This window comes from Drosophila biarmipes, chromosome 2L, assembly GCF_025231255.1.
Source record: "Drosophila biarmipes strain raj3 chromosome 2L, RU_DBia_V1.1, whole genome shotgun sequence".
In the NCBI taxonomy this organism is placed as follows: Eukaryota; Metazoa; Arthropoda; class Insecta; order Diptera; family Drosophilidae; genus Drosophila; species Drosophila biarmipes.
In genome coordinates this window covers 2,863,840-2,884,840 of record NC_066612.1, presented here as the reverse complement: position 1 = coordinate 2,884,840, position 21,001 = coordinate 2,863,840, and the positions used below count along the sequence as shown (strand labels likewise).

Sequence of the window (21,001 nt, the reverse complement as noted above, 5' to 3'; positions counted from 1 at the left end):
ACTTTTATATTATATTAAAATGGTAGCTTTTAGGGGCAGCCCCCTATCAAAATTATTACCTACTTTTCTTCGGGCAATTTAAATCCAATCTTGGGAATGCCCAATTATTTAAAAAAATGATTGCTTTCTGAAGCAACCACAAACAAATTAAGTTACTGCAAAAAACTCTTCGATTAGGGTATTAAACCTCCCGAAAACCACAAAAAACTTTTTTGCGCTTTATCGTTCCCGTTGACAACTATTTGTGCATGTGGGATAATAGCTTATTGTGGCAAATAAATTATAGCAACCTGTTGCTGTTGCCATTGCTATTTCTGAACTTGAACTCAACTTTCAAACGAGCCAGTTTCGCGATCGGCCAATTCATTGTGCTATATTTAATCTGGCCGCAGCCTTTGACAATCGCTTCTTTTGTGGCGAGAAGCGCTTCTCTTCACTTTCAAATCGCAGACGCCTGGGCTTCCGGTTCGATTTGCATATGGGCCCGGCCTCTTTGGCCACTTAGCACCCTGGCCCAATCTCATCTTGAAAAATACTGCACAGACCACCCCGATTAATGTGTTTTCTCACTTCTGGCGCTGACAACTCAATTGACGAGTGAGGGCGGCGGGTGCCCGTCAAAGGAGTCTAATGTGCCCCAGACACGCAATCTGCGGGTTCTCGAACAAAAGTCATCGAATAATTCCCACCGAACTAAGCTGAAGTCAGCTCCACAAGCACAAACACTGGAAAATCGCAGCCAAGAGGCCGGAGTAAATCTGAGGACGGAGGCGCACGTTTACAGCAAATAAAATTAGCTGCTTGTCTTGGTAATTGCACTGCCGGCTGCATTTTGGCTAGGAGTTGCGGGCCAGGTTGCAGGCGAAGACATATAGTGGGCCAGCCCGTCACCAGCCCACCACAATGGAAAACACAGGCGACTCCATGAATGGGCAGTCTTGGAGTCATGGGTGCACCAACACAATTGTCGGACAAGTTAGATCAGATAAAAAAGAAGAAAGAGGATTATGTTTAAAACATTTTTACTTTGAAATTTATAAACAAAAGTTACATAATTACATATATCATAATTTCAGGAAATATAAATATGTTTATCTATTATTAAGTTTTCACAAAATACTCCATGATTAATGTTAAACAGATAGACTATTTGCTTTACTGCTCAAAAAATGTATATTTCAATACAGACTAAAATAAAAATAAATACTTTTGATTAGCAGTAAAGCTTCTCTTAATAAATAAAGTAGTTAATAAAAAAAATAATGAAGGCATGCAGAATTTTATAAATTAAATATGTATTAAACAAAAAGGAAAAGCAAAAGAAACAATAAGGAAGTTAAACAATACCTTATAATAAACCAATTTAACTGCTCTAAGTAAATTAAATATTGATGGAAATAATAATAGCAGTGGGCGTATAACATTTGAAATAAATACAAGGAGGTCCAATTAAATTTATTAATTATACTTAAGCATATACCTACAATGCAATTAATTAAAAGTACTTAAAATGAGGAAATGAACCCAGCCAAAACGGTACTAAACACAGCTAGATTAAGCCATTTCCGAACTGGTTCCCAACCACAGTGAATCACTAGCCTACCTCCCAAAAAGCCTCTCGCCATTCTGAGACCTAGCCAAGTCAAGTCAAGAACTCGTGGCCATCGAGAGTTGGTCCAGAGAGTGGACTGTCGTCTTGGCGTGTTGCAATTAACTAGCCAACTAAGCAGCAATTGGCCACAATTATTATTATTATTTCTTGTACGAGTAGTATGCTTATGCTCCGATGGCCGATTGTTGTGCCCGCCGCGTTTCGGTAATTGTTTTAGCCATGTTTTGGCATTTATGTATGGGCCAGACCAAGACCGAATATGTGACTGGAAGCGAGTGGCCTGAGTTTTATTTACTGCACTGGAAATCAATTTTAATCAAGAATGAAATTATAGATTTAGAAATCTGAAAACTACTAAGCTACAAAACTTCTATAATACTTAGATACTAAGCTACTAAATTACTAAACTACAAAGCTTCTTAACTACTTAAATTAATAATAAATGCTATTTGTGAAACATGGAAGAGGTATGCAAAAAATATCTATTTAAAATAAGAATCAATTAGTATCAAAAGGAATAATATATAATATCATGCCAATATTGTTGACAAATATTCATCAATACTTATACCTACTTATATGCTCAATCGCTTTTGATAATTTCTTTGTTCTTTTTCCAGTGTTCTTTTTTTCAAATATTAATTTTGTGCAGTTGTTTTTGCCCAGTGCTATCGGCTACCGTGCGTGGAGTCTCCCCAGACTGGCCCCTCGCCAAGCCCCTGACCCCAGCTCCCCCGATCCGCCAGATGACCTTAATTCGCGTTGCCCACCGGTCGTTTATCTTGCGGCTCCGCCAATTTGCTGCACATTATTCACATTTGGATTTGCACCCAGTCAAAGACAGAGATTTGTGGACTTTTCGGCTACAGAGAAAGCTTTATTATTGCTAAGCATAACTTACGACTAAGGATATACATACAGATGGACTCGGATACGGACGCTCTTCTCCCTTACTCGTGTAAATAGATTATCTGTGTATATTTGCACTATTTCAACCAGGAACTGCCCATTTTGATACATGTGTATGTGGTAAGTATACAGAATACAGTGGGAAACTAAGGTTAGCTTAGGGATACGATACGAATAGAATCCTAGGAGCCTCACGTCTAGTAACCGTATAATGCACTTCACTTTCTGCTTAGACTTGCGTTAACTCTAATTAATCAGGTATACTTTTGCATCTAGAGGTCATATTAATGTACAATCCTTGTGCTGTGTGGTACTAAGGGTTACTCGATTTGCTTGCTAAAGGTACAATTCGTTCCAGCTGGTGGGCCTCACTCAAAGATCGCTGATCGGGCTATCGCGGCAGGGGATCCTCAGTGATAGTGGGGCACCCGGAACTCGGTTCGCTCAAGTCGATCGTCCTCGTCGCTCACATACATTCTGGTCAGGTCCGAGGCCAGAGAGACATTATCGCTGCTGCAATGATCATGAGCCAAAAGTCGAAACATGAGCAAGACACACTTATGAAAATACCCGCCCAAAAAAAGGCCAAGAACGACGATTTCCATTGGGTTCGTGGCCAAAAACAGCCATTGGAATCGAATAAGAAGTCTGGGAGCAAATGTTTGGCAGCCGCAAATGGCCGAAACTGAATAATTGCTTGCCATAAATTTATGTGAGACACTGTTCGGCCATGCCCGGTATTCTCCAGATTTTCCCCGCTTTTGCGGACATATTGACAGCTTGACGGCCTGCCATTTGCGCAATCTGTCTAATTGTCAATTAGCCGGGTCGAAATCTTGGCTTTGACTCGAGCCTCGCCTCCGTCGGCCTCAATTTCCTTCATACATCAGTTGCCATCAGGCGAAAAGTCCTCCATAGTTTATACAAAGCCAATGGTAAATGCAATGGGAACGTAATCTTAGGGAGTTTTGGGTCACAAAATAAATTAATAAAGTATGTTAGACAGTGGTACATTTCCCCATCCTTAATGTATAACAATTGTTCATCTTAATTTAGGCTTTCAAAGCTGGGGCGAATTCGATTGAAGAAATTTGTCAAACAACTATTTCTGTTTATAATAAGTACTTGGTAAAGGGGAGATATGCAAAATGCGCAGCATTAATACCTATTTCGAGGTTTATGTATATGAGAAGGAAAATCTGTTCAAACAATATTTTCTGAATACTTGTAGGAGGAGGCATCATAAAATGAAGAAAACATTTTATGGGAAGATTACAGAAGGTGAGAAAGAAAATATTGCATTGAAGAAATCTGTCTGGGACTCGTATTTAAATTAACATATTTAAACATATTTTTCATAAGTAAAAAGCAAAACAAAACAATTAGAAATACCCAAAGTGCGACTTCTTAAATGGGCCTCCTTTGAACTTGGTGTCCAGTTTCTATCGCACTCACTTGAATTCCTTCTCCTTCTCGTACACCGATGCCACCATGGCACTGTACTCCTGGTCCAGGTTGTTGGCTCGCGAGAAGTGCGATCCGTTGACCTCCAGTCGCTCGAAGGAGGACTTCATGGAGGCCTCCACATCCACCTCCATGTCCAGGCCGGAGGAGCCGCCTCCTCCGCCTGCCGCCGCCATGCCCGTGCTCATCAGGGCCACCATGGACAAGGAGGACACGGTGCCCCCGCATCCGGAGCTGCTGCTGTTCTCGTTGTGGCTGCCCATGAAGGTGTTCAGCATGTTGAGGCTCAACGTGGTCGTCGGGTTCACCGAGCTCATCGAAGTGCTGGACGCCTGCGAAGTGGCCGCACTGATGGACTTCCCCAACCCCTCATCGTCCACGGTGGTCGACGAGGATCCAATGCTGTAAGGGGAAAGAGGCACAGAAAGGAAGGTTAGTCAACTGAAATAGAAAATTTATCGATCTAAAATCACAGAATTCTATATTGACTATTAAATGATTTAAATATTCTACATAAAATAACCCTTTTTATTAACTTTTTCCACCTCCCTGCTGCTATTCTTTTACAACTCCCCATTTATTGTAATATATCCCTTCCCTTTTCAAAGCAACCTCACAGATCGTTGCCCAATTAACCCTTTGGTACTCGAGCCCATATATTCTCACACTTTACAGCCATGGTAGCAGTTACTGAATTGAATGACTCAACAAGACTGCATGGCTGCTGCAGTTATATTTTTTTCAGGAACTTGTTTATTTAATAATTAAAATGATTTATGGGCCTGATTGATGTGGTGGCAGCAGCAGTCCACCGGAGTGCAATTGGTGTCCATGTTTCGCCTGCATGCTGCTCTTATTGCTCTGCAGCGGCGGCCAAAAGAATTGGCCATAATGTAAAATGTTAACAAAATGTAGAAGCAGCAACAAATCTTAGGCCAAACCCAAAACGAAGTCAGAGCAAGAAGGTCGCCAATTGAAGCTGGGAAAACCGAATGGAAAAAATATGCTTGGTAGTAGTCTTCTGCCCGATGTTGCTGCTGTGCACTTGGTGTTGCTGCTGTGCTCTTGGTGTTGCTGCTGTGCCTGACAGATTGCAGAGCCGAACACAGCCCACGGGCCACTTGAAAAGTGCAACTCCAGCCTGAGCTGTTGACTTTGGCTTCCTTGTGGGCTGGCCATTGCATTTTATACGTAGCTACAACTCTCGGCAAATAACAGCAAAAAATGAGAAAAATGTCAAATTCAATTTTCGCCAGGCGTCAGAGTAAATTACTTTGGAAAATTGCCTTTTGTCAACGCCCACGCCCCCAGGGCAAAAAGTAAGAAAAAGAAATAAAATAGACGGCCAAGGAGCGTGCCCACATATTGTGTTAATTTGCCTAGGCTTTGAGAGAGTTGTGCAATTACCTAAAGTATCTGTGAGATACTTTTACTCCTCTGCTGCAATGAAGTTAAAGGCTTATATGTTTTAAACATTATTTGAGAATGAAATATTTTGTTCCCTTATAATAAAATAAAATATAATTTTAAAATATTTAAAAACGTTGTGAAAGTATAAAAAAATAAAAAAAGCAATCACCCAAATATTAAATTCGAATCCTAAGTAATTCAAAAACAATCTAATATAATTATATCATAACTCATATTTGAGAGATTAAAAAATTAAAAAATTCAAAAGGAAAATCTGTTGCCTTTATAAGTAATACCTGCATTTCCCAACTTTATAAAAAATACTTAGATGACTTCATCCTCAGTGATCTAACCCAACTACTGAGTCAGCAACCGCGGCAGCTTTTTATATACTATCCAAACTAACAAAAGAACTTGTTTGGTTGCACTCTGTGCCGCACGCACTGCCTTTTTAGCTCGGGGATCCCCCGGGGGGCCAAAGATCGCGTAACTTTTGACTTTTACTTTCCACGCAAAAAAGACCGAGAAACCGTAACATACTGTAAACACAAAAACTCGTTCGACAAAGGCAGAGGAAGCGCGGCGTTTGTGCAGCAATAAATAAAATATCAGCAAGAATATTTCACATGCCTTCGGAGAGCAAAAGGCAGATCGGGGGGCCAAAAAAATATGCAAATTTTAGTCGAGAAACTGGTTCAGTTCACTGGAAATTCTCATGGGGTCGACGACAGTTTCTCCTAAGGATGCAACAACAGATGTCAGATGATTGTAAGCCCAGCTAAATGTCAACATCTCCCGATGTGATTAATGGCGGTCTCTGCGGATCACCTCCGATTTCTAATTACCCAAACAATGGGCAATTATTCAGGCGGCTTATTAAAGTTAATTCGGTGTAAACGCTTTGATTCCGCCCTATAAGCCTAATGAATTGATTGACTCCGAGCAGCTGTGGCGGCGAGATTATCTCTGGCTTGTTTATGCGACAAAGGCAATTTATGCAGACAGGGCGCGAGTGTAGCCACTGTCCTCCAGTTAGCGGGTATCCATCAGATACAGATACAACTGCCCCGACATTCGTAGGCTCTGTCTCAGCTGCGCGTGCTAATCGCGATGACTTCATTTCGTGTTGCTCTGGATGTTGCTGGTGTTGCTGCAGCAGTTGTTGCCGCTGTTGCTCATGTGGCTGCTGGGTTTTTGCTGCTGCTGCTGCTGCTGCTGGGTTCGCTGACAGAGGTCAGGCCAACGTATCTCGCGGATTGCATGATTGCCGGATAGCTGTGAGTTCGCTTGTGGCGCACACGGCCAACTTGTCGAAGGTGTAAATGATTCTTAGGAAAAACGTCTAGTTTTTAGGTCCAGCGAGGGAGTGGAAAGTAGAGGTATAGCTCAGGGAGTTTAGGTTCTAGATATATTTCATCCAACCATTTTCATTTTTTTTAAAATGGAAATCTAGCTAAAAATCCTAGATTTTTGTGTTTTCAAAACAAACCAAAACGGCTTTCTAAACATTAAAAAAATATTTCGAACCTATTATCTCTTTTATTTAAGGACTCAAAAATATCTATTCAGCCAGCACCCTCATTAAAAGTTAAATATCACAAAAATGTTAAAAAATGTATATATCTCTTTTAAAACCAAATATGTGTTCTGAGCAAGAATACAACTGCAAAATTTTAATAAACAACGCGAAATGCAAACAAGGCTTTGTATTAATTCATTAAACTAATGATTTTATGTAAATATCATCTTGATTAGGCTTACGAAATTTGATATCCCAAAAAGTAAGACAATGTATAAAACCCAAATTATATGGCTGCATCAAATCCTCTAAAGTAAGTCAAAGCCAGACTCGGCACTTCAGTTCTTGCAATCACAATCAAATACTTTATGTTCTCACAGTCCAATTTGAAATTAAAGCCTTAATTGCCAGATTTCAATCATACAAACTAGTTCCAATGCCCAAATTAAACGCAGCCCCACCCTTTTCGGAATCAATCCAGGCGTGTTTCGCAGCAGACCGAATATACTTTGCGTTATCCTCTAATCGGCAGGTCCGACTATTTATCGCGGATCTGAGAGCTTTGGTGTAACAACAAAATGCCATACAAAAAGTCATAAACCCAAATGCAAAATGCTGTTCAACATGAGCAGCAGCCGTCGCAATCGGAATCGGAAAACTGCAGGAGCGCTCCACCAGCGGGTGAGCAGAATCCGATCGTGTGGGGTCTTGAGACGGAGTTGGAGTCGGAGTCTGGCCAAAAGTACGAGTAATACGGACACACATGGCCAAAGCGGATGAGATACACACTCTATATGCATCTAGATAGATAGTCGAGCGGTGGCCTTAAGTGCACTGGGAAAATCTAAGCTATTCTATCTATTGTCATCTGACAGGCCTTTATTAAAATACCATACCTATACCGTCCTGAACTAACTTTTGTTTACTACAAGCTTAAGGTTCCAGGTTTAAATTAAATATTTAAACAATATTTCAAAAAATTTAAATTTCATCCGATCACAGAAACCGCTGAGGTGTAGAAATAACTTATAAAGGTATTTAAAAGTATGCAACACTTTTTTTTCAATCCGATATGCCCGCAAATTTTCTTTTGACAGACGAAGTTATATTTGACTGCATACTTTTAGACACCTTTATAAATAATTGTGAAATCCGATAATTTTCTTGAAATTTATTTAATAAATATTATTATTTTATGTTTTCTAAGAAACGCCAGTGCCGCCAGTTCTAAGTGGAAGGCTGGGAGACTGGCCGGCCGACAGACACAATGGCCAAAACGGAGCTGACATTTAGTGCGCAACTGGCGACAACGACTGTCAACACAGGAAAGTAAATGTACCAGGGGCCGCAAAGTTCATAAATCGCGGTCTAAACGTTGGAGCTGGCTGATTTCAGTTGGCCGAGAGAGAGCGTCGTGTTAACAATATGTTCGGAGTTTTTTGGAGAGCCTTAACGGCTGCCGTGTGCCATAAATCTGAAGATTTTCGGCATTGTCTTCGCCTAGGTTGGGCTAGGTCGCGCGACTTGGCTTAAGATATGGATGTGGATGGGGATGGGGATAGGTATGGGGATGCATGTGGACAAAGTGCACTTACCAATCGCTGGGATCACCAGCCGGACTTGAGCGCTGATTGCATTTGCTGCGCATGACCAATTGCAGCCAGTTGGGAACTGGAGGCGTGGGATCGGGCGTATATCTGACAAATGAATGGAGAGGAATTAGCAATCACATTTAAAAGTATACCGAAATAGTATGCAGAGCTTCCTTAACATATTATAGGATAAAGAATTGATAGAAAAACAAAATATTATCACTTTGTTGACTTTTTTATTTTATATCTATTATTAATAACTATTCTGATATGGAAAAATGCATTTAAAAATAACACAGAAAGGGCTAATGATTTTAAAAATACAATAAAGTAATGAATCGGTGAGATAAACTTGGATATCATACATTGTAAAAAAAAATTGTAGTACACTTTTAAGTGACAAATTTTAAGAATTATTTAGATTTATAAACCCTGTATTTTGAATACAAGGTGAAATTATTATTTATTAAAGTATTTCCAAGAATTATACAAATTTGTTTAAAGCTCTTCTACACTTTTTGGGTATAGTTCCTACCTGATTATAGAGTTGCAGTGCTTGGTCTTTGGAACCGCGAAGATCTCGCTGGGCGAGGGCGTCGATGCCATGGCGTGCGCCTTCTCCACATCGGCGTCCACCTCGGGGATGAGGGCCAGCTCCTCCGGCTCGCCGAGATCCACGTCCAGGCTGCTCACCGAGCTGAGGGAGTTCCGCGGCCCGGTGTGGTGGTACCGCGCAGGACTCGCCGCCGTGGCGTCCTCCAGCTCACTGGCGTCGAACTTGAGGTTGACTATAAGAGCCCAAAGGAGGAGAAGGAGAGAGGCACACAGCATATCGAGATACACCGACGGACACACAATGAGAATGGGAATGGACGGAAGTACGGATTTGGATTCGGATTCGGGCGAGATTCCCATGATCAAAATTTCACACAGAGAGAGAGTAAAAATTGTTGATAACGGTATACACAACACCTTTGCGACATGACAGTTTCTTTTTTTTTGAGTGGGATGAGTTCAACTCACGTTTGTCCAGGGGTCCCAGCTTCTTGGCCAGTCCGTACATTGTCTCCGGCGTCCAGTAGTCGGGAATTCTGGCGAAGATTGAGCCCGCGTCCGCCGGCAGCTGGATGCCCAACTTGTGCAGCAGCAATACAAATGGTTGGTACAACATCGTCGTGGACTGCTCGTTGTTCCACTGCACCACGGGTATGGATTTCTGTTTGCAGATGCAGTGATAGGCCACCGGCTCCATGATGTGATTGCCCTCCGGCACTTTGAGACCACTCCGCAGCGTCAGCTTGACGAAGCAGCTCTCGATCAGGATCTTCTGCAGCCACACCAGGTGCTGGGACTTGTGCTCCTTGATGATCAGATCAAGCAGGATCTGAAAGAGTAGATGAACAAATACAGCAAAATGTTAAAGTGATATTAGAAAAAATTAATAGGATTTATGTTTAACTCATACCTGCACATCATCAGAGGGTTTTCCGTAGGCGCACTCTTTAATTTCAATTCCAGACTCTGTTGTTCCGGAAGTGGGTGTGGTCAGCAGAGTTCTCTGGTACTCGGCATCCTCGAACTTCATCAAGTCATCGTACTCCAACAGGGTAATAATGTCCTGAAAAAATAATACAAAATAAAATAGAACCGTTGTGGCATATGCTTTGTAAGTATCCTTACCTGTTGCAAAAGCTGTTGGATGATAGAAATACGAGTCTTCAGCTTGTTGCCATTGTTGCTAAAGAGCTTCACTATTTTTCCCACTATATCATTGTTCTTCTTGCTCTGCACATAATACCAATAAAGGGTGTCCATTTCCTCCTGCGACCAAGAGCTAATAACATTTAAATTAAAATTAGTTTTGTAAAAATCATCAAACATTGTCTACAAACTAAGTTGGCTAACTAAGTTTAAAATGCAGGTTAAAGGTTAGTTTTTTCCAAAGTTAGGCTGGACCTTAGGCGTTTCAATTTGTATATTTTTGTTAGTAAGCTCTTTCTTAAGGAAAGGATGGTTAGTAGCAGTAAAAAATCACATAAATACTTGGTTCCCTAAAAATGAATGAGTATTAAGAACAGTTGAAGGACATCCGCTGAAGGAGTTTGAGTAAATGCGACTACATATTTCTAAAAGAAAACACTAACACCGATCCCTACGATCCACAGATGTTCAAATTTATATTTATTAATAACGTTATTTGTGTCTTAGATCAATGAAATTGCTTAATAGTTCGGCAAAGTATTAGGATTCACTTGAATGATATATTGCGTATACAACAAAAACACCCTATGTGTAATATTGCTTGAACGAAAACATCTGAAATCCTTACCAAATGGTATGTTCCTGATTGTGTTCTTTGGTCATTTCAGTCAAAGAAGTTGTGGGAATGGTTAGAGGCGACTTCGGCGGAGTGTTCATGAACTTGTGAATGACGTACTCGATAAGGTCGGACCAGTCCTGAAAAATACCATAAAATTATATATGGAAAATTATTTTGCAGTAAATAACCTACATCACACAGTTCGTAGTCTGCCTCCCAAATTCTCGAATAGGTCTTTAGAATAATTGGTTGGAAGAGCACTCCAATCTGCCCAAGATCACCGCCTATGTGATGCATCATGGTGAAGATGCAGTCGTTGACGAACTCCCCATTGTTGTTGAAGTCCTCTAACAGGATGCCATAATAGTGCATTACCTCCAAAGTGGCAAACCTTCAAAGAAAATATTTTGGTTAGATTTTAAAATATTAATAATGATTTAAAATCTCACTGTGTAATGTGCTCTGATAGGCGAATCGATGTGCCTCCTTCAAATTTGGCCGCATTGTCCAGAATTAGGAGGAGTATGTGATTGGTGACCACTAGATCCTGGAGATACTGTTTGGAGTGGATGCTGGGGTTGAAGCGCCTCAGCAGGAGCACAAAGAGACACCGCAGATCGGACATTTCGCTGATCTGCATCTGGAGTTGCCTTAAGTGGGCCCTGTCGTCCTCGTTCAGATGGGTAACTTTGTTGTAGGTGTCGATGGCCTGGAGAAACTCCCTGATGGCCGTCACCACCAGGTGCATCCGCCTCAGATAGGGCTTCAGATCACTGCCCTCCTGTCGAGCATTCAGTTCCAGTTGCTCGCAGAGGGACACACCCTCGTAAGTCAGGTAACTCAACACATCATAGGTGAGTATGGTGTCGATGTGCTCCATGTCCAACTCCAACTGGGCGGCAAACTTCAGGAAGTAGGTGACCAGCCAGAAAAAGTGCGATGTGTCGATGGGCACCTTCTGAAGGAAATACGAATAATAGTATTTCAAAATGTATAAAATAAAATGTAAGCATTTACAAATATAGTAGTAAGAGGAATATACTTTATAAATAATATACTTTAATCTATTTTCAATTTAATAGTAAAAAGGTTTTTAGATTTATGATACCAATCATTATTTAATAGTGTCGTGGAGATGTTTTATAGAAGATTATATTTTGTCTACATTAAGGATCTCATCAAGAAATTTCAACCAGTTTAAAAAAATTAACATTTCAGGGCACTAGCACTATAAAATTGAAGTGATTTTTTTAAACGATTAACAAGAAGTTTCTCACAAATTTCACCTTGTTCTGATTTATTTCCATATAATCGGACGATCAAATAAAATAAAGTTAGTAATTCGTAATATTATCTTTGGTAATCGAAACCTACCGCATTGGAAAGCAGTTGCATGTGGAGCTCCTCCACCAGATAGCTGTAGCCCTTGAGCAGGAAATCCACTGTGAATTCCTTCAGCAGATTGGAGATATCATCGTCGGTGGGGGTGTGCTGCACCAGACCCTTCATGTTGATGCTGTTATAGGATTATAGTTAATAGGTATGTATATTGTGGGTCTTTTCCATCAACTTACAGACTGCTCTTGCTGCGCTTGACCAGCTTTTTGCGTCTCAGCTCCTTCTTGTCCATGGGTGACATAATGGTGCGGGGTTTATTCCTTGGTTTCGTGTTACACGGAGGCTTCTGGTGCTGCGGCTTGCCCTGCGGCCCATCGTCATCGTTGCTGGAGGTGGAAATGGACTCCTGGTTCTCCACCTGGGTGCCATAGCCGCAATCCGAAAGCTCCGACTGCGAGGAGGGGCACTCCCTCTTCTGGGGGCAGCACTTCCCCTTGGTCAGCTGGAGTTGCCCGGCATGTGGCGACTTCTGGCCCAGCTTAACTGCCGACACGTGGGTCTTGTAAGACGACTCGTTGAACTGGTGCATCTGAGCTTGTGCCGAGGTGGAGGCCCTGACCGGCAGGGGTGGTGGTGGCTTGAAGGGCTCGTTGCCCAGGCAGCCAGTCGGAGGGCTGGACTCCGGGGTGGTAGTGTTGTTGACCTTGTCAGCTGGTTGTTGGGTTAGGTTCAAGGGTTCCGAGGCTTCGCCCAGTTGCAGGTATTCCTCTTCCTCCGCTTCTTCCTGGAAAAAATTGAAAAGAAATTTAAAAGTTGGTGACGTCGTAGTGAAGTAGTTTTATTAAATTATAAAAAAATAATCAGCAACATAAGTTTTCTGAAATATGCGGTGACATTCACATACCTCATCTTCATTCTCGTCCCGCTGGATTTGCTGTCGTTCCTCGTAATCGCCGTCTTCCATGGACTCGCCAGTGGGCTGCGACTGCTCCGGGGATCCCGGCTGCTCGCTGTCGTTGCCAGTCATATCGCTGGCCTCCTCGAACCCATCCGTCTTGTCGGCCGGCACCCTGGCCATGGCGTTCTGGTACTCCTGGCCCTTGCGACTCACCTCCTGCAGGGTGGCCGCCGTGCCCTCCCGCATGCCACACCCGCTGCCCATGCCGCGCCCATTGCTGCCGTTGTCCGAGGAGTCGGAGGTGGGGTCCGAGGTCAGCATGGGGCTGGAGTCGCCGCTGCCCTGCTTGGGGGGCGAGGTATTACTCTCGTTATCCTCAGAACTCTCCGACAGAGAGGCTTCGAACCAGAGGTTCAGCAGTTTCTGCAGGGTGCTGACATGCTGATCCTTGTAGATCAGGGCAATCAGCTGCACCATGGTCACGCCCCAGAAGGCTCTCTGCGGGCAGGTCATCAGATACAGGAGTAATTTGTCGATGCTCTGGATGAACAGGTTCCACAGGATCGTGTTCTGCATGGAGATGCCGTGCGGCATCGACTGCATCATGGGCATCACGCAGTGGGCATGGGTCTCCGGGATGTGCAGGATGTTGCGCAGCAGCAGCAGGCAGTTGTTGATCTGATCGCACTTGTGCGGCGACAGCTTGGGGTCCGACTCCAGGATGTGCTTCATGTACTCCACCACGCTCTTGGTGCTCCTGGCCTCGGTGAAGGCCTCCTTGCTGGTGTAGAGCAGCTTGTTCAGCTCGAAGATGGTGTGGCGGCCCACGTCCGTGCGGTACATCACGTCCACGGAGAACAGGCACTCCACGGGCACCGTCAGGTTGACCAGTATCCGGATCACCGACTCCAGCACCGCATCGTCCTTGGCGTTCTCCAGCAGCGGTATCAGGTCGGACCGCACATTCTGGCCGAATCCAATGGCTCGCCGGAAGGTGCGCAGCGTTTGGTCCTCATAGGTGAGCTTGTAGTTGATCTCCTCGAGAATGGCTAAGAAAATAAATTTTATTAGTAAATGATCCCAAAAAATATTGTTAGTTAACTAAAAATAATAATTGATAAATTTCCAAAATATGATCTGTCATATCTTTTATCCATTTATTAATTTATTAAATTCCGAACAGAATGTTATAATGATAATAGTATATTCCAAATACTTTACGTTTTATAGTTTTAGGATTATGAAATCGATTTTAATTTATCAATTATAATAAAATAATCACTTAAGAACCTACCCAATGCATTCGGATTGACCACATAGGTGTCTCCCTCCAGACATCCCAACGAGGAGAAGGCGCTGTACAACTGCGGGGTTGCTAGTAACCAGTCCATAACCGATTTTACTCTACGAAGTTTTGATTATTCCAGATGTGATTCTTGAGCTGCCTACTTCTGCTCATTGTCGAATCCAATCATTGAGGTACCCCTTTCGGATTTGTCCAGAAACTGTAATTAGATGATATTAAATAAAAAAAATAAATTTGTGATTGAACAAATTGTTTTGAATTACTCTTGGTACTGTATAACATTTAATAAAAAAAATATTTTAACCACCTATATTTATATGAATATTTTAACCACCTATTTTTATATGAACCATAAACTTTATAAAAATCCAATATTAACTGTAAAAATAGAAAAAAACAAATCCTAGATTGTTCCTATAACCATAAGCAAAGTCCCAAAAATAAAGTTGAGGTCGCTTGCCTTCGTCTAAGTGGAAATAAATCACCTCAACTCGATTCCTGTTTAAAAATAGATTAATCCACTTAAATTTTAATTGCCCAACCCCTATCACCTTATTCCAAAAATAGTTACAATCGCAAGACAAATCGGTCCATGTGACCATCAAGGGCGCAGTCGATGCAATGTGCTGCAATTGCAGACCCTTGGGGATGAAACCCGAATGAATTCCCCATTTAATCCGGCGAACATCACCTCACACACGTGTCCCAACAGCGTGTCCCCATTTACCACCCGCGGCGAGTCAAATCAAGGGAATGCCTACGAGACGAGCCCCGAAATTCCAGGAAGCCACACTTAAGGGCCATTACCATCTCCGCCCCAAGGGGGGGGCACCTAATCCCAATCCCAAGCCCAAGCCCAACCTTCAACCATCACATAACCAGGTAAATCCTCAACAGGCGGCACCCGGTGGCCGCATGTGACAGACATTCGGATGGTGATTGTGTAAACAACACAGTTGGAGGACAAAGCCAGTGGATCTGGGCGCCACGGACTTCGGACTCCGGGGAACAAAGGCTGCATTCACCTAGAAAGGCCCCCCCTGGCGATATTTATAGGACACGAATCGGGATGCAGGATGGCGCAGTGGGTTATGGTCTTTGTTTGGCTTCCAGGTTGCTGACTTTGAACGATTCCGCGCTATATTTGTCGACCAAATGCCAGTGCAGCTGAGCTGCATGCAGCTTTTGTGGCCCTCTTTTGGGCGAACACGTTAAAAGGCACGTTAAATGGCCGAAAGCAAGCGGTAATAAGAAGGAAAAATTGTTTAAATATTTAAATAATTAAAAAAAGCCTAATTGTGGTAATACAAAATATAATTTTTATGTTTTATATTTTTGTTATTATTATTATGATCTCTAGTTTTAAGTTATCTCGTATGTTATTTTTTAGTTCAGTAATATTACGAAGTAGGTGACCCAATACTATTTAAACTACTAGGTCACAATCTTTTAAATTGAAATAATTGAAATTTTAAAGAAAATGCTTGGACTGCACTTTGAGTGTGCAATTAAATATTTTTAGATTTCCAATAAAATAAATATAAATTAAAGTACAACGCCTTAGAATTTCCAGAAGCCTCTGGTACATACACCACACCCACCAATTTTTATTACTTGAAAATCATTATTTACATAACCATCTGATGATCATATTTCATTTGGCCATCTCTATGCACACATCCATGGTGGATTCCTAGCAACCCCAATACCATTTCCGCTGACTGGTTATGAAATCAAAGACACAACTTACATAAAGGCAAGGCGAGAACTACAAAATGATATGCGCATTGAAATTTCGAGTTGGGCACTTTTTCGCGTAGAGAGTGCGAACATTTTTCATTCTTTCGCAAAAAGGAAATTCATTGAGGCGAAGGCAAATTTGCATTCCAAACGGAAAGCAGAGATAGAACTCGCATAAATATTTAAGAAATTCCATTTGCAATGCCAATAAATCTGAGGCCCTGAGGGTTGCTTAGGTCCCTCACAAACTGATTGCAGAAACACACTCGACATCTGTGTCCTGCGACGAAATCTGTCAGTTGCCAGTCCTCATGGGGAAATTCCCGGAATTGTTTGTTATCCTGTCATTGGCAGAGAATCTGCGGAAGGCCAAGCCTCTTTTTTGCCACTTCAACGGGTGCAATTTACATAAGAGCTGGTCTAAATTGCCTTAAATTGTTTTCGATTTTAAAGTGTTTCGTTTTCAGCTTTAATGTAAAGTGCAGTTTTCTTTTAGGGGCACGTTTTAAATTTTGCGCCCCTGAAAGCTATTTTTGGCGAGCTTACAGCTTAAAAAGCGTAATTTTTAGCGGGCCAATCTACAAAGATTCGAGTTAATTTGTGTCTAATCTCTACGTTGTCTATTTTATTATTTCTTTATTTTTCTTACCAATTGGGGTATTTTCTATTGTTGTTTAACGTTTATAAGTTGTGTGTTTAGTCAACTTAGTTGTTTGTAACAATTTAACTGTTTGTTTATAAATGTTTTGTGAGCTTTTCTAAGCACTTGTTGGGTTTCTCTGAACTAGAGCCAGTTCTTGTTTTAGTGTTTTTTAAATTTCACTGTGGAAATATATTTTTCTTCAGTATCTGCAAGTAGTTTTAGAAAATTTTAAAATTATAATTGGGCTTGTAGGAGCACTCAGGGGATTCACGTGTTTATTTAGCACTTTGTTTTTCTGTCAACACGGCACAAAAAATTCTTTGCACTTTAGTTGCATGTCTTGACTTATGTAAAGCGCAGCAACAACAACTTGAACAATAACAATTAATTTGCAGTTTTTCGATTGCAATCTAGGCGAGACACTGGGAGAAAGAGCAGTCGATAAGCACCCTCCCAATACTGTAGCTTAGCACTTTTGGAGACTCTGAATTGTTGCTCGGTTTTTCAGTTGTATTTATTCAAATAATTACGCGACTTCACATAAGATTAACTTAATGCAAGTATTGATTAAGTTACTGTTTACTTCAGAGATATTTATTTGTGAGATATTTGTTTATTGGATAAATTTCGACCCGCTCAACGAACCGCTTACTTGGAACGCACAATGCTGAATGCGATCTGAGGTTTCGCTCGCTCGCCGAAGTCAGATACGGAATGCACCTCACGGATACACGCCCACTGAGCGGAACACCCACTCACACAGTGCCAACGTGCCGCTGGCGGCGTCTGTTTGAGTGAGAGAGCCGAGCCGAAAGCTCTCGCCGAGCGCGACTCACGTGTATTCGCAACGTGCCGCACGTTTATTTGCCAACCGTCGGTGGCGAATGTTCGATAACCATGAATAACCAGCGCCGGAAAGTACGGAGAACCCTCTGGGCACAACAGCAACAGTCAGAGCTATTCAGTGCACTCGGAGAAATGTCTTTGACTTGGCAAAATATGATTTATGTAACGCGTATCACAAACAATTTCTAGCCATTGAGTTTGGAAAGACAACAAATACTTTTTCAGGATTAAAAATTATTTTTTATGTAAAAATTATTGTATATATTTAATTATTTATATTGTAATTTTATTTGTAATTGTAAACGAAATCACCAAATAATAATTCTTCAATATTCAAACCACTCCAAATTTAAAAAATGTTGTCTTATTAAAAGTCTATTGATTTCTCTCAGTGCAGTGTAAACGTTTTTACCCAGCTGAATCTCGCCTTCAAGCGACTCGGTCGTAGGCTTCGTCAGGGTGACTTTGCTCGGCTCTGAGTGCCGCAGATGATCTGTTGAATAATCCTTTTGGGAACGGAATCAACAATTGGTTGGCGGCACGGGCACCCGCGGCGTATACGCACTCTCATTCTCAGGGCACCCGAACACTATAGTATATTTACTAGGCGGATTTCCTCGGCACGTCGTCACCGAATCGCTGCTGCAAATCAACTGGAAACGGTGGTTCGTAGCTCACTTTTGCCCGGCCAGCGGCGCTAGGAATGAATAGCTGGCACTCTCCAGTCACAAAGTCACTCACTCACAACAAAGGCCATTCGACTTGGTCAGAATGTTATTCAACTTGTTGCCGGAGTGCAGGCTTTAAAGTTCCGTAATGGTTGGATACTCCCCTAACTGCAGTTGAAGCATTAAAAAAAGATATTCCAACTTCTGGATAATTTATTTAGCAGTAAAAGTACTTTTCAGAAATTGTAAAAAATATGTATTCTGGTATTTTTTTTTTAAATTCTGTAAAAATTTGTTTAAGGTATTTAAAACCTCAAATGAATACATAACAGGAACAAAAATGCAATTACGTGTAGGGGTTATTTATTCTATCACACCTTCCAAGTACTCATAAAATTCCCTGTGCGAACTCTGTTGTAACCAAATTGATTCCTATGTGTTAGATATTATGCATAATTAAAACCAGCAAAAAGAAAGTGTCAGTGGTGAAACAACAGCAGTATAATCGAAGTGATTGGACCACTTCTATATGTGAGTTAAAAACTTTCCAGAGAGAGAGACGTAAGTTGCGATCGGCTTACCAAGGCCAAGGCTATTTACCTACACACACCAAGATTTTCAAGCTAATTTATCACTGGACAAACACAATAAAGGGCATAGGCGGTCAACAGAAATACTTATGAAATTGTGCACACAGCCTACAAAGTGGTCCCGACGTATACGTAATGCGATTAATTGCGTATACGCCGCATGTAACACATGGACGCAGCCCAGCAACCAAGGCAGCTGGCTGATAAGCCTCCCAAGGAAAGGCAAAGCAATTAGATGCGAACGGCAGCCGCCGGGTGCAAGGCCCCCTGCCAGCAGCTGGAGGACCGAACACAGACAGCCATCCTCCTAACGTGGCCAACTGGACTCATTGCCAACAACGCGACATGCGCCGGCAGAGTGTGCGAGCGGCAGCAGGGTCGCGTGTCTGGCAAGTTGGCTGTGTGCTGGCAACGTGTGGGAGTGCTCCCGGGCAGGAGCACATTGCGGAATGATCAATGCGGAAATATTCAGGCGATGGTTCTGCAATACATGGTCAATATCTTGCTAATTTAAATATATTAAAGATTATATTTTTATTTTGCTCGCGTGGCATTTTGAATATATTTGGAATTGAATATATATACATAATTTTCAAAGTTGCGGAATAATTACTTTAGGGTTTCTATTCATTAACTGTTACGTAGTATTTTAAGAAGAAATGGTTAATGTACGTATTTGTAGAAGTATATTTTGGACTAAGCAATAATATCTTAAAGATTATTATGAATGTCTTCAAGATAAATTATCATAATATGAAATATATAGTTAAAATTTCTTAGATTTATTTATTTTTTTATTAAGTTTCTTTTGGACAACCTATACTATCTTTAAGATAGATTACAATTACTTTAAGATACATGATTTTTTATTTACAGCTTATTTGTAATGTTTTTAATAAAGGTGTTTTGATAAACTAATAATATCTTTAGGATAAACTAAAGTATCGTTAAGACAACCCGATTTATTTTTATATTGTTTCTATATTTTCTATATTTTTTTTAAAGATAAAAGTAAATAACAATTCCACATTCGTTAACTTTTTTAAACTATCGCAGCCCCAACATACCAAATTAAAGATATTTATCATTGATATCAATGTGATATTCTTAGTCAATTTTGATTTTATTTAATGTCTTGCCGAACTAGGTACATTTAAGAGGTTTTTAAGTTCAAACACCACTGTGCTCCTTGATCCAATCCCGGGCGAAGCTCACGCGGGAGTAGACACCCGGATAGTCGGGCTTGGCGCAGCCGTAGCCCCAGCTGACCACGCCCACCAGCTCCCCCGACTCGCTGACCATCGGACCGCCGGAGTCGCCCTGGCAGGCATCCTTGCCGCCCTCCAGGAACCCGGCACAGATCATGCGCTCGGTGACCCCGCCGTATTGCTTGTACTTCTCGCTGCACAGCTCCTGGTTGACCAGCGGCACCTCCACCTGGCGCAGCCACTCCCTGGACTCCAGCAGGTTCTGCGTGTTGCCCCAGCCGCTCACAAAGCAGGTCTCCCCGTCCATGAACTTCATCTGCGACTCGGGCAGCTTTATGGCCTTCTTGGTCTCGTCGAACTTGATGGGATGCGCCAGCTGGAGCAGGGAGAAATCGTAGTCCACATTGGTGAAGTTGAACTGGGCATGCTGGACGATCTTCTGGACCCGCAGGAGCTCGCCACTGCGGGCAAACTCACTGGTGCCCAGGCGTATTTTCAGGCGATCTGCAGTTTTGCCACTGTAATTCAAAGGAATATGGATTACATCGATGGATAGTTCAAGCAAACTCTCCTCTTACTAAGTGCAATGGGCAGCTGTAAGTATCCACTCCTCGGAAATGATGGAGCCGCCGCAGATATGGGACGAAGTTTGCAGGGAAACCTGATGCGGTGCATCGGTGATATTAATGCGATGTCCTCCCACAATTCGACCATCCAGGCGAGGAGACAGTCTCCAGGGTTTCTCCAACACATTCTTAAGCGACCGCTGTCTTTTGATGGGCTGCGGTATTAAACAAACTCCCGCCAGAACCAACAGGCTGCACTGCAGCACCAGAAACAAGCGAAGGGCCAACATGGTTATTCCACAAGACACCGAAGTATGCTATGGCCTAAAGCAGAGCAAAGCCTTATATAGGTGTTCCCCGCATTCATTCCTC

The 21,001-nt window shown here is 42.0% G+C and overlaps 2 protein-coding genes across 6 annotated transcripts; both read right to left on the bottom strand.

The window, feature by feature from the left end:
* Window positions 1-2,459: 2,459 nt before the first annotated feature.
* Window positions 2,460-18,271, bottom strand: LOC108029148 (protein timeless). Of its 5 annotated transcripts, none has more exons than XM_050884828.1 (16): window positions 18,202-18,271; window positions 16,758-16,957; window positions 14,357-14,567; window positions 13,069-14,111; window positions 12,401-12,948; window positions 12,201-12,342; window positions 11,276-11,784; window positions 11,019-11,217; window positions 10,836-10,963; window positions 10,187-10,340; window positions 9,972-10,124; window positions 9,530-9,890; window positions 9,042-9,294; window positions 8,510-8,611; window positions 3,977-4,387; window positions 2,460-3,034 (listed from the first exon to the last, which is right to left on the bottom strand). In XM_050884828.1, the coding sequence occupies exons 3-16, from the start codon at window positions 14,451-14,453 to the stop codon at window positions 2,932-2,934; spliced, it is 4,203 nt and encodes a 1,400-aa protein (XP_050740785.1). In that variant the 5' UTR covers window positions 14,454-14,567; window positions 16,758-16,957; window positions 18,202-18,271; the 3' UTR covers window positions 2,460-2,931. The 5 variants fall into 5 exon arrangements, with proteins under 5 accessions (XP_050740785.1, XP_016956767.1, XP_043949886.1 ...); XM_017101278.3 differs by having other exon boundaries at window positions 18,010-18,252; XM_044093951.2 differs by lacking the exon at window positions 18,202-18,271 and adding an exon at window positions 17,335-17,398.
* A 1,727-nt stretch (window positions 18,272-19,998) lies between these two features.
* LOC108028951 (trypsin-1) lies at window positions 19,999-20,921 on the bottom strand. The gene is made up of 2 exons (XM_017100990.3): window positions 20,642-20,921; window positions 19,999-20,581 (listed from the first exon to the last, which is right to left on the bottom strand). The coding sequence occupies exons 1-2, from the start codon at window positions 20,917-20,919 to the stop codon at window positions 20,026-20,028; spliced, it is 834 nt and encodes a 277-aa protein (XP_016956479.1). The 5' UTR covers window positions 20,920-20,921; the 3' UTR covers window positions 19,999-20,025.
* Window positions 20,922-21,001: the final 80 nt, after the last annotated feature.